The sequence below is a fragment of the Ambystoma mexicanum genome, chromosome 1q, assembly GCF_040938575.1.
Source record: "Ambystoma mexicanum isolate Mex_15411 chromosome 1q, UKY_AmexF1_1, whole genome shotgun sequence".
In the NCBI taxonomy this organism is placed as follows: Eukaryota; Metazoa; Chordata; class Amphibia; order Caudata; family Ambystomatidae; genus Ambystoma; species Ambystoma mexicanum.
The window spans coordinates 1266116286-1266130470 of record NC_090922.1 but is presented as its reverse complement, the minus strand read 5'-3'; the positions used below and the strand labels follow the sequence as shown (position 1 = coordinate 1266130470).

The 14185-nt window shown below is 46.2% G+C and overlaps 1 protein-coding gene across 7 annotated transcripts in view; it reads left to right on the top strand.

Moving 5' to 3' along the window:
* Nucleotides 1-14185, top strand: part of MYSM1 (Myb like, SWIRM and MPN domains 1) — a 1148256-nt gene that overhangs the window by 753401 nt on the left and 380670 nt on the right. For all 7 annotated transcript variants that reach the window (XM_069642083.1, XM_069642079.1, XM_069642082.1 and 4 more), the window contains one exon: nt 2980-3030. In XM_069642083.1, coding sequence (XP_069498184.1) covers nt 2980-3030 — 51 coding nt within the window. The remainder of the gene's footprint in view (nt 1-2979; nt 3031-14185) is intronic.

Sequence of the window (14185 nt, the reverse complement as noted above, 5' to 3'; positions counted from 1 at the left end):
AATCCGAGAGAGAGCTGAGGTACAGAAAGTGGAACTAGCTTGGGCACAGGGATAGTAGCGGGTTAAAAGCAGAGAGGTTGTCCGGAAAGAGGCAATAAGCTGCACATTGGGAGAAAGGATGAGGAAACAGTGTGATAAAATGGGAGAAAGGATGCAAGATGCAGAAGTAGCACGCAAGAATGAAGGACTGTATACTACGGGAGGAATTGGGGAGCGTACGGTGTGAGTTGGGAGTATGATTTGGAGTTTGGCAGGGATTGGAGAGCGCAAATTGTGACTTGGCAGTGTGACAGAGCTTCGTGAGTATGTGTATGACTGAGCGTGAGGTTTGAAAATACAAGTTGTGATGGGGAATTGGTGAGATGTGCGAGGTGTGTTGGGTGAGAGAGGTGTGTGGGTGTTTGTGGGATTAGCTAACATAGAAGGGGAATATTTTCTGCATTACAGCTAATAATGATCAAGAATGTTAATGTTAAATAAGCATGCACATTAAACCAAAAAAAGTAGCCAAGACAAACACTGTTCTGCCAAGCCAGAGACATCTAGGACTCTTCTGTTCGATACAAAATATAGATATATTGACACCCTGGCTTTCTTGTAGCCTTGCACACGGCCTCTTTCCTGCAATGTACCCATCTTGCACGCTCCACTCAAAAATTGTGCTGCAAAAATGCTGCCATAAATAAAGGTTTGTGCCGCAAAATTTGCCATTTCATGCCGCAAAATCCTGGCGGGCCTGTCTCTTGGAGAAACTACTGTTTCCAAGAGCAGTGAGGTGACTTTACTTACATCGTGTAACTTTCTAGACCCAGCACACACTATCTTAGAATAGGGTGTCTGAGGGGTTACCTAGTATCCCCTTTGTCTAGCTTCTCATGTAAAATGTTTGTTACCCTTTGTACAATTAATGGCTGGTGGCAGTGGTTTACTTTTTTCTACTATTGTGTTTTTACCGCGGGCTGCAATTGCAGCTGCAGTAAGACACCCATGGGTGCCCGTTTCGTCAAAATGTCCCTGGTCGTCTTTTTTTGCCATTTCCTTTTGGAAAGGTCCTTCTTGAGATTGTCTGCGCCCCAAACTAGGTTTGGTCCCTTTGTTCATTTTGTCTTTGGTGGGAATTAATGAGTGAAGCCCACCTCTGGCTCCAGCCTGTCTGGCAAGGCAGGAAGCGAGGGAGGGTCCGAAACTCCCTGTGCTTAGTCTCTTTGGTTACAGGAATGCACCCAAGGGTGATTGGCTGGAGGGCTGTCCTTGGAGGACAGCCACCTTGCTGTGTGATTGACAGCTAGGCTGCAAATGCATGGGCGAAACCTGCATAAGAAGGCAAGGCTTTTTTGCTTGGAAGGCAGAGTCGACCACCGGACGAAGGAATCAGAAGAAGAACTTGGAAGAGATGCTTGCTGCAACTCCTGGACCATTGGTTTGCCCAGTGAAGTCCTGCTGCATTGCTGAAGCTCCGAATTCACCTCGACTAGAGAAGCCCTGCAACGGACGACTTCTCCCCTTGGGTTGGTGTGGGAACAATCACCTCAAAGTGCACTCATCTGGACATCCTCTCGGAGCTGGCTGTACTTCCATTGCTGTTGCAGGAACAAAGTGCCAGGGAGAGGAACACCAGACTGAACGCATCGCTTTTAAGTCGGACCCAAGCTCAAGGAAGATCCTCCGGACTCCCAAGAAGCAGGACTGACCAAGCCTGAGCCACCTCAACAGAGTGCTGGGCCCCATATGCGAGGCAAGTTCTTACTGGTATCCGAGAACCGCAGTGTTGCTATTTGCGACAGCCGCGAGGAGCTGAAACCGCAAAGTGCTGCTGATCTGAAGTTTGCCCATAGCTGGCGCTGACCTTCCATTCGTAGTGCAGGAGTCCCCAGACGTCCTCCCTCTTGTCCCCATAACTGAGGCCCAGGAAAACAGCATCTGCAGAACTTAACAGGAACAGAAGAGAACCCATTTCTTCTATCCAAAGGTAATGTAAAACTAAGGGGACTTACCTCTTGTCGTGTAGCCTTACTTGTTCTCAGTTGAGACTTGTCTTGGTTGCTTGCAGCTTTGGTCCTCACAAGCATCCCAGCTCGTGGCCCTACAGTGATTCTATTCTTTCTACAAAGACCTTTAAAACATTGTTCAAGACTTTTACTTACCTGTAAGAAGTGCTTGAGCTTACCTAGACTTTTGCTCAATTAACATTATCTTGCCTGGCTCCCTGAAAGACTCTTCTTACCTCTGACTTTGTGCTTTACCTTTCCTGCAGGAAAGTGTTAATTTACATTGGACTGTTCAAAAGTACTTACCTGCTTCAGAATATTTGTATAACCTTTGTTTTATTCCCAAATGCTTTTCTTTGTCACCAAACTCAGTATTGCTCTAAATGTACCAGTGATATGTTGATGTCCAGTGTCCTAGTTAATTAACTCACCTCAGGGTGTAGGAACCATCTGTGTGCCATCCCAAATGGGTACTTGCTGATTTAGAGAACCTATGAGTGTGTATTTTGAAGTGTATTTTTATGTTACTTATATATTGCTCCCTTCTAAAGAAGGCTTATCCAACTGACTGTTAAATACATTAATAATAGTTTAATTAAGAAACCTTGAGTGTAAGAGTTTATTTGAATACTTTGCACGGTGAATCTCTGTGTAAAATCCCTACTGCTCACATTGATCCCTCTTGAGATAAGCCTGGCTGCTCAGCCAAACTACCAACTTGTGTAGTACAGACTTATACGAAAGGGTGGGTTAACTATTGCCAGGAGGGCACGGTTGGTGTATTCTCCCAAAGGGTAATGCATACAATCTTGCCTAACATAGATCAAGCCAACATTGATATCTGTTTACTTAGTACCATACTTTGATTGACCTTACCTTTGCAGAAAAATGATGGAGAAGCATGATTACACCCACAAACATACTGAATCTTCCGGGCACTTCATTATTGCATTTTGATAGTTTGTCTCTTCTTTTCATTTTGCTTTTTCAGGAGCCCTTTCAGGTGAAGATCACTGCCGAAGCACTTTTAATAATGGACCTGGTAAGCTGGGTCATTTTACCCTCACTTACCTGTTTTGCTCCGTTGTCAACTGTATTCTTTTATTTTGATTGTCAAGCTAATATCTTCTACAAAGTGCATTGCTGGTGTATGTAGCTCAGTTCTTTTTTACTTTTTTTTTTTTAAACGCGAGTTAGCATTTTGGGATATTTTTTGCTACTTTTTTTCCTGACATTGGGCCTCATCATGAGTAAAACCGCAGCGATACCGCCCAACGCTAATAGCACTACCGCAACTCGATCCGGCTCAATTTGTGCCGTATCATGAGTTGTAAGGGTGGTCGGTAAGCTTTATTACCGCTGGCAAAAAGCTGGAGATAAAAATGCAATTTTTCGGCCAACTCATGATTTAGCCAGCCCTTAAATGTGGCAGTAATGCCATTAACAAACTCTTGATGAGGCCCATTGTTTATTGTTCAGTTGTCAAGATGAGGGTTTGATATTCCAAATGTGGTTATTACTGGAATTGAAATGGAGCCTCAACCCTGAAGGTGACTACTACTGTTTAATCCACACATTCCCTCTGTCCCATCGTATTGGGTGCCCTGCTCTTTAAGGACAGGCCATACAATTCCTTTCTTATGGGATGAATGGATTGCAACTTCAAAAAGTAATTTGTAATGTACACCTCGATACTCACTATATGTAATTATTATAATAATTGGGTTTCTGATGCTTGTTAATCTGCTTAGATTCACATGCTGTGCATAGGTCCGACATCCAGTGGTCACTGCGGAGTATTGCATTTTGTTTTTCGTAGTCGAAAAGGGGACGTCGACAAGGCGTGTCTGTAACACTATCCCTATAGTGACGTGCGTTGTACCCACAATCCCTCACGCGTCCAGGTCCCTCAGATTGTTTTTTTCCGCCCAGCTACTGGTCGCCTTCATGCAAAGCTCCTCGAGAGACATTGCCAAATAGTTTCTTCGACCTTTGGTCGTTTGTTATTAATATCAATAACGATAGATCCCTCCCTCGACGCAGGGCCGTTTCTCCGCCGAGTGAGATCTTCGACGGAAGGACGAGCGGAGGAGATCCTTCGGCGCTGCCGAACACGTGGCCTGGCCTCGCCGGCCATACACAGTAGGGAGAGTGGGGCTTTGTGGTCTTTCTTTCTTTTCTTTAAGAATGCCTTTCTCTTTCCCCTCCCTCTCTTTGGAGGTCGTAGTCACACCTATTACCCTCGGCTATGGAGAGGACGCCATTTAGGTTTTGCCCGCTTTGCAAGGGTAAATATACCTGGAAGGATAAGCATAAACGGTGCAACCGTTGCTTACCCCTCGATCACCAGGAGGACGGCTGTGCGGCCTGTAAATTACTAAAGCCCAAAACTCTAAAGAACCGCAGGGTCAAAAGGTGGGCGGCCTACGCCATGTCTAGGCCTGACTCCTCGCCCGCTGCCGCCGCCGCCGAGTGTGACGAGGACAGTGACTACACGGCCCCAGTAACGGAGGCTGTAGACCTCTCAAAGGAGCGCTCTTGCTCCTCGTCGTCCGTCCCCAGCCCGACAAGCCCGGCTCACGCCCAGCTTATGGGGATGAACACCCCGGCGACAAGGACGCACACAGAAAAACATCAAAGCACATACCCCGAGGCACACATTCGTTGAAGACGAAGACAGCCTTAGCGCCAACGGGGACGCCGGGTCGACCGACGTCTTCCACCGACCGTAAGGGTCGGCAGCCCTCCCCGCCACCGCTTCCGCGACAGGTGACTGGGCACTCTAAAAATAAGGGCGCTAACACCCAAATTTCCGGCGACACGCATCGCAAGAGTGCTCACGTTGCCAACAAGGACTCGACGACCAAGGACTCGACGAGCAAAGGCTCGACGCTCAATAGCGCGACGGCGACCGATCCCTCGGAAGAGAGAATGATCGCCGAAAGCCTCGCGCGCATAGCATCTAAGGACGGCCAAAGACGTACGGCGAGTGAAACGCCGAAAACCGCGCACAAGGCTAAAGATACGCCGAAGGCGCAGGAAAACAGATCAGGTCAGTTCCCGACGCCGTCGGAAGGCCCTAGCCAGCAAGAAGGCTACTCAGAAGGCGGAGGCTCTCTTTCTTCAACGTTATGGGACAGAACCAGACAATTACAGGAGGAAGAAACCCCCTTTTCTTTCCCAGACCATCCTGGCCGACCTCAGTGGACCTTTGAAAGGTTCCAGTCCTGTATGGACAAACTAGATAGGTTCATGTCCATCCCAGAAGACAAGGCACCCAAGAGACCAAGGGAGGCACCCCTTGAGAGTCCAAGGGCTAAATACCAGAAGTTTTATAGCCCTATACAAGAGGACATAAACTTTTACAATCCCACTGAGGAAGACACCTTCTTCCAAGAGGAAGATGAGTTCACCTATGTTGAGGACCAACAAGAAGAGGAAGGTTTTCACGAGGAAACTAACCTATGTGAGGAAGGATTCCAGGAAGACACAGGCGAGGGCGACCAAAATCCCTGGCAGTCACCGGCTAGGTCGACTGACACAGGCAGTAGCAGTATAGTCATCAGGTCTACTGAAACTACACCAGTCAAGAACCCCTCGCCTGTCGATGATCAACCCACCTTCAATGCACTGCTGAAGAAGGCAGCAGCACATTTCGAAATCGAAACTGGAGACGTCACCCCAGACACCGATTTTGTGGAGAGGATTATCAAAGAAAAACCCCCCACTAGCCAGGTTATACCTATCCTCGCCTCAGTTAAGAGACGCACTACACCTTCTCTTTCCACTCCTGCATTGGTTAGAGGGGTCAATCCGAGGATTGAGAAACTGTTCTCTCCCTCTCAATCAGACCCATTATACATTAAGGGTCACTCAATCCCGGACTCCCTGGTCGTGACCAACACCAGAAAAAGGACAGGAGTCCCACTATCTACTAGCGAGGCGCCCCCAGATAAGGAGGGGAAGAAGCTGTATGCCCTAGCCAAGAGAATCACCACCTCTGCAGCATTCTCTACCAGAATCGCCAATAATAATACCCTATTGGCAAGCTACGCCGATGCTCAATGGGCTAAGCTCAGACAGGACATCAAAGAAGCTCCTGAACCCCTAAGGACTCGTTTACTGGCTGCAGTTAACGAGGGCTCTCTGGTCAATCAAAGCATCATCAAGAATACCCTCGATGCAGCAGAGACGGCCGGCCGCACTTTGGTACAAGGAATTTTACTGAAATGTCACGTTTGGCTTCGCAATTCCGGATTTAAAGCAGAAACACAAGCATCCCTTATTAATAAACCCATAGAGGAATCCAACCCCTTTGGGAGAGCAGTTGATGACGCGCTGTAGAACGCGAAGAAAGAATTTGATACTATAAAGACCTTAGACCAAATTTCTAAGCCCCCTAATAGGTGGGGATTTGGTAATAAGCGCTTTTTTCGTGGACAACGCCAGCAACAAAACCAACAACAACAGTACTCTGCCAGCAACTACCAGAGTAATAGCGGCCAGTACAATCAGAAGGGTCAACGTCGTGGCAAGGGGAGAGGCCGGGGTTCCACCCCCAGAGGCTCCCAAGCCAACAACACCACCAAGTGACGCGAAGATTCGCGTCCCCTCCCATGCAACGCCGGTCGGGGGCCGGTTAACATCCTTTCTTCCAGCATGGGAGGGAATAACATCAGACCGCTGGGTAATTTCCACCGTAGCCCGCGGCTACTGTATAGAGTTCAACAGTTCCCCAACATACAGACCCCCGAGGGGACGCCGCATGACACCAGAACACCTTGCCATCCTTCTCCAAGAAGTGGATCAACTGCTGGAAAAAGGAGCCATAGAGGTCGTGCCTCTATCTCAGGTAATGGAAGGTATTTAGATCTGCGCCCAGCGAACAAGTTTGTCAAACCCCAGAAGTTTCGTATGGTGACCTTACAGGAAGTAATCCCACTGCTATCACAGGGAGATTACATGACAACACTAGACATGAAAGATGCATACTTTCATATTTTAATGTTGCCAGCGCACAGAAAATACCTCAGGTTCATGATAGAGGACAAACACTACCAGTTCAGAGTGCTACCCTTCGGCATAGCATCTGCACCAAGGGTATTCACAAAAGTACTGGCATTGGCAGCGGCCCACCTGCGCAGGTTATCCATCCCAGTATACCCTTACCTCGACGACTGGCTCATAACAGGGGATTCTTACGAGACATGCTTCTCAAACACCCAAAAGACTGTAGACCCTTTGTTCCAACTGGGCTTCTCCATCAAAGAGAAGAAGTCCAGCTTAGACCCCAGCCAAGTCAAACAATTCCTAGGGGCTCTAATTCGAAAAAAGGACGGCCTCGTCTTCCCCTCCAACGAGAGGGTCCAAAACATGCTGTTTCAGATCCCCCAATATGTGGCAGGTCGAGAGGTGACGGTGCGCAAAGCGATGCGTTTGCTAGGTATGATGGCGTCGTGTATTTATTTGGTACCTCACATGCGCCCAATGCAAGAGTGGCTCAACAGCCAGTGGTGTCAGGCCAGCGGACAATGGGACGATCTAGTGGTGGTCTCGCAGGCCTTGGTTCTCTCGCTACGGTGGTGGACAAAGGAAAACCTGATAATAGGGAAACCCTTTGCCACACCCGCGGTGGAGGCCACTCTAACCACGGACGCATCCCTCACAGGATGGGGGGCGCACCTATCCCATCAGACTGCTCACGGAGTCTGGACTCCGAACGTAGCATCCAAGCATATAAACCTTCTGGAGCTACTAGCGGTGTTCAAAGCACTAAAAGCCTTCCAGGAACACCTTCAAGGGAAGACAGTGATGGTCCTTACAGACAGCACCACAGCCATGTACTACATCAACAAGCAGGGAGGAACCCACTCTCCAGGACTGTCCAAGCTGTCCCAGAATATATGGAAGTGGACTCTCAAACACAACATGTTCCTACTGTCACAACACGTACCAGGGGAACTCAATCTGCTAGCAGACGAACTCAGCAGAGACTTCCCCCTGCCCGAAGAGTATGAACGGCAATTGCACGAAGACATCGTCTTAGACGTCTTCACGCAATGGGGATTCCCGGAAATAGACCTGTTCGCAACACTGGAGAACTCACAATGCCAAAGTTACGCCTCCAGGTACCCACAAAACCAGTCCAAGGGGAACGGTCTGTCGATTCAATGGTCAGGGAAATGTGTTTACGCCTTTCCCCCGACTCCCCTCCTCAACAAGGTGGTGCACAAGATGCACCAGGAACAGGTTACCATGATACTAGTGGCCCCAATGTGGGCCCGGCAGCCATGGTTCGCTCACTTGATCCCTATCTCCCCCAGTGAGACTTCCCTGCTCGTACAACATGCTGTCACAGGACAAGGGCAGGACACTGCATCCATGCCCTCAGACCATGAATTTAGCAGCCTGGCTCCTGAGATCATAGAATTTGGACATCTACAACTCCCGCAGAGATGTATGGACATCCTCAGAGAAGCCAGAAAACCTAATACTCGCCACTGCTATTCTAGCAAGTGGAAAAGATTTGTCATCTGGTGTAGAGGTAAGAGCATCAACCCGGTTGACTGCTCTCCCACGAACATTGTTCTGTACCTGACTCATTTACTGGATTCAGGTCTAGTGTTCAATTCCATTAAAGTCCACCTAGCGGCACTTTCTGCATACACCACTTCCCAACTTAAAGTGTCGTGGTGGAAGATACCAGTTATCAAAGCCTTCATGGAGGGGGTAAAGAGAATACACCCTCCGATAGCTAACCCAGCTCCCGGATGGGACCTAAATGTGGTACTTTCTAGACTCATGGGCCCTCCCTTTGAACCCATGCACAAAGCAACTCTTAAAGACCTCACTCTTAAGACTGCTTTCCTAATAGCTATCACCTCCATTAGGGGAGTAAATGAACTACAGGCTCTTTCTGTTCTAGACCCCTTCGTAACAGTTCACAAGGATAAGGTGGTTCTACGCACACACCCAAGGTTTGCACCAAAATTCATCTCAAAATTTCATGTAAACCAGTCAATAGAACTACCAACGTTCTTTCAAAACCCTTCCAGCTTGGGAGAAAAAAGTCTGCATACACTAGATGTACGCAGAGCTGTCATGTTCTACATGGAAAGAACCAGACCACTGAGAAAGACTAATCAGTTCTTTGTCTCGGTGGCAGCAGGAAGAGAAGGAGATGCAGTCTCAAAGTCCACTATATCTAGATGGATTGTTCAATGCATCACTCTCTGTTACACTCTTGCTAAGAGAGAAACTACCCTTCAAGCCAAGAGCACATTCCACTCGAGGCACTGGGGCTTCCATAGCGTTCATTGCAAATGTTCCCCTTGAGTCCATCTGCAAAGCGGCTACCTGGAGTTCTGTGCACACCTTTACAAAACACTACTGTCTAGATGCACACTCTAGATCTGACTCCCAGGTGGGACAGGCAGTATTAAGACATCTTTTCTCTACTGTTCCTTCTCATAACCCACCGCCAACTCCGGGTACTGCTTGCTAGTCTATGCACAGCATGTGATTCTAAGCAGATTAACAAGCATCAGAACACAATGCATTACTTACGTAAAAGCATTTCTGATGGTTGTATCTGCTTAGATTGACATGCGCCCACCCTTCCTCCCCGCTCGGATGGAAGGAACATAGACATCTTCTACATCTCTCTCTTTTCTGTACTCACTCAAGTATAGAAGGCTCCCTCAGGGCAGAAAAAATACAAACAGAGGGACCTCGACGCGTGAGGGATTGTGGGTACAACGCACGTCACTATAGGGATAGTGTTACAGACACACCTTGTCGACGTCCCCTTTTCGACTACGAAAAACAAAATGCAATACTCCGCAGTGACCACTGGATGTCGGACCTATGCACAGCATGTGAATCTAAGCAGATACAACCATCAGAAATGCTTTTACGGTAAGTAATGCATTGTCATTTATAACGCGTTTAATACCGAAGAGCTTTCTAAGCACCGACCCGGTCTCGGGTCTAAGACGAGCATGTTACCACTGAGCTGTAGTAACCTTCTCCTACTGTCCAACCATCCGCTCCTGTTTTTTCAGCATAAAAGACAGGTCAGGAAACTGCTCTGTTGCATCCTTCTTACATGATTTTTTTTAGCGTGATTCTGTTTTGCTTTTCTGTTTTCATGTATTTACTAAAATCTCCTCATTTTGGCAATCATTTTGTCTTTTCCATTATGGGTAGCATTTGCTGCACACATTTTTCTTTTCTTAAAGATTTTTTCCATTCTGTTTTTCTTATTGCCTTTTAGTTTTTTTTCTTTCAATTTTTGCCTGCTGTCACGAATAGGGGACTAGATCACATGTTTGACTGTCAATATCGGTCTGTAGTGTCCTTGGTCTACCCTGGGTAGCATTAGTTGAGTATTCAAGATGAGCGTCTCCGGAGAGATGTAGGGTGAAAGAAATATAGTTAAAGGAACGCCCATGCAAAGTTACTATTCTATATGTACATTCTCTACTGTTGCAGGTAAGTGAGAATTTGTTTATACACTTGCCTGTATGTATACCATATAAGTGTCTGTTGCAGGTATCAGGCAGTCTCTCTCATTAGTATGTTCACTAACAGGAGACCCTAGAAGTTTAGACAAGCTGGAGCTATTATCCAAAGCTCCAGCCTTTTGGTGCTAGGCAAGTCTTAAGACCTGTTCACCTCAAATCCCCCCCACTGGTATTTTTATTAGGAAATTAAACTTGCAGCTGATTGTTTGTATAAGATTCTGGTCCTCATGCTGCAGTTCTCCCAATGTACAATATATGTCCTAAATTGGCCTATGGGAACCTCAAGTGCGAAAAGGCAAGAAGTTTTCTGGCCCTCTGAAGGTCTCCATTTACCAGAGGAAGACTGTTTTTGGTTGTTAGGATTCCGGTGGAGGCTCCAGCAAAGGTGAGGGTATCCAGATGCAGCATGAATCTGGAGGGTCACTGAAGAGTATTAAAGAAATACTCCGGTGGAGATCATTGGGGCGTGTCCTGTCCAAGTAAAACACTGGATTTCTAAATGGGACAGTAGAATAGAGTTTTAGTAATGACCACGGGTAAGGAGAAGTCACTTTACTGCAGGTTGGGGTGTGTTTGAGCTCAAAGCCCTGTGACAAACTTTCTGATTAGTCTCATTTGAGCAGATTCCCAGCTGACTCTATGTTGTGAAACAGATTCGTTTTGCTGCTTTCCTCAAATAGACTTCTATGGGACATGCTTTATTTTTGCTTTGTTTTCAATCATGACCTGACTTTTTGGAGGTAAGTAAAACCTGATTTACTTCCTCTGCTTTGTGCTGCTTTTTATGGGGAGACTGATTAGCCCATAAGACGATCAGGGCTGAGAGACTTTATCTCTTTATAGATTTCTTGTATATAAAGTGAAGTGCGGTTAGGATACTTGGTGTCTTTCTTTTTCTTTTGTAACTTAGTTTCCTGATACAATATGATCAGGAAAGGGGCGGGTGGCAGGGGATGTTTTTCTTCTGTAATTTGAACTTGTTACTCATGCACTTTTTCAATATCTGCATTTGGCTTTTAAGAGTGGCTAGCACTATAAGATGGGTGTGCGACAAGATTTTTGCCTGCCCTCTGGCCATATTGTTCTTTGTACACATCATACACTCAGGCAAGGTGGAAAACCAAATGAGTAATCCACTCAATACATGGACTTTTCATCGATCATATAATAAAGCACCCATGAGGAGCATCACATTTCATTCCTGCACTCATAAACTGTTAAGATATGGGGTCAAGACCGTGTTAGTACATTTGAATCATGTATTTAAAAGAAAAATATTAAATGTTTTCTTCTTCAAAAAGGCATATAAGATTTTTTTTAAAACATTCTTTTTTTTGTTATTTAACAAACCACATATTCAACATAATAGAATGGATGTCTTTCAAATCCCAACAGTTATTGTGCTCAAGGGATTAGTAAGTGTAGCAGTGTCAAAACTTTCAACATCTGTATCAATTCCTAATGTCACCAGCAAACCACTTTTTTTGAAAATCAATGTGAAACATATCCTAGCATCAGTTCCCGAAAAGCTCCTATTCAGACCAGTTGTCGTACATCTAGATACAGTGGAACGATGTCTCGATGTTTCTAATCAGTGGAACGCTTTACTGTTCACGAATCAGTAACTTAGTGTTGGCTTTACCATATGGCATTTTTTATTATGTTCTACACATTTTCATTCTTTGTGCACTGTTTGTTCTTTTAAGTGATAGTATTGAATACCGTGGAATGGGGCATCTGTGAATGTATATCTTTTTAATGTAGATTCCATTTACATGCGTTATTTAATAACCTGCTTAGCATATGGAGCGAAGATAAGTGTGTAGAATCTCTGTGTTCTATTGTGGCATACAATATAGTGCCAGTGTTGTTTTAACAGACTAGTATTTTCAGGCCTGTAACATAATTACATCGCACACCTGTGGAGGAGGCTTCTTCTATAAACTCGGATGCAGTGAACCCTTAGTTCAGCAGTTGCCGGTGAAATGTTTGGTTGCACAACCCAGAACCACATTCTTAAACGAGATTAGAGTACAAAATAAATAGTGTATCGGCCTCACTTAAAGGCGGTCTAGGTAAGAATTAGTGTTAATCCTAAATAAGCATGATAGCAGTTTAGAGATTTGAAATCGTGGCATGACATGGAACATAGTAGACGGCAGTTTTGTTCCTGCTGGAGCGTCTCCAGTTGTAGTGCGATTGTAGTGTGTAGTATCAGCCACAATTAATGATGGCTCATAAAATATGTATGATAAATTTGAAATGGGTATGAATTTAATACACAAGAGTGAGAAACATCATTACTTTTATATAACCCGGAAGAAATCACACATGGACGAATGAGATTTGTGATAATGGTTTGTGCTAGGAATATTTGCGAAACCATTAAAACAAATGAGACTGCCCGTTATGCATGGGTACTCCTGGTTCCTCCTCCCAGTCCGGTCTCAGTTGGAGCAACTCCTTACCCACTCTAGACATCACTAGTTCATAAATCCAAGATATTTCGTGCCCTCTCTCCGAGATATCATAAATCGTTTCTATGGTAGTATCAGGTGGTTCTGCTAGTGCCATTTAGGACCACCTTTCCTTCACCCGTCTGACTATTCTAGTGTATGTGATATATTGTCCCGTATGTACCCCGGTTTTGTCCACTATCGTTTGGAAGCCAAGTGCCTTCCCCTCTTGCCATATATCTCCCAGGGTCGCTAGACACACCGACTCCCAGTGCCTGCATCACTTTCCTCAGTTGCTCATCCCCCCCACATAGCGCCACAAGTGGCGCCCCCGGGAGCATTGGGTCGGATTCCCCATAGCTCGGCACGCTTTGCACCATGTCTTCCAGCCCAGCTCCAGCAATCTCGATCGCCCCTGAAACTCTGGTTTGGGTAGCCATATCAGTTCTTTCAGAAAATAAGGGTAACATTCACCCCTTAGAAGTCTGGATTCTGCTGTCTCCTCTTCCGACAGCCACCTAGAGCCGTAATGTAGCTGCCTTGCTAAGTGGTATATTTCAAAGTTTGGTAGGTTTATACTCCCCCGGTCATACGTATTCTGTCATTTCCATAGGACCACTCTGTTTCTAGAGTTGTGCCATAGGAAGCCTCTACATAAACTCTGGAGTTTAATAAAAAAGCGTTTGGGCAACATGTCTGGGATATTTACAAAAAAATGTAGTAGCCTTGGCAGGACCACCATCTTGAGCAAGGCCGCCCTCCCCACCATGGCTAGGGGGAGCTTTGCCCAGAACCCCATGCTGTTCTTGATGCCTTCCACTGCCCTCTCTGTGTTATATTTGTGCTCATCTGAAATCGTGTGGTATATGTTAATCCCTAGGTATCTGAATGTTCTGGTCTGCCAGGCTATCTGCAAAATAGGTAGGTTCTCCTGTGGGACCCCTCTGTAACTCTCCAAGGAGAACATGCACGATTTCTTGGGGTTAACCGCTATGCCCGAGAGAGTAGCGTAACATCCCATCATCTCCACGATGTACTGCAAGTTTTCCTCTGGGTACTGCAAGTATAGCAGCTTAACATCCGCATACAATATCAGGTGCGGTTCCCCCCTTAGTGTGAACCCCTATTTCATCATACTGCTGTCTCAGGTAAATCGCTGGGGGTTCTAGTGCAAGGATGTACAGCATTGGGGACCATGGACAACCCTGTCCCGTGC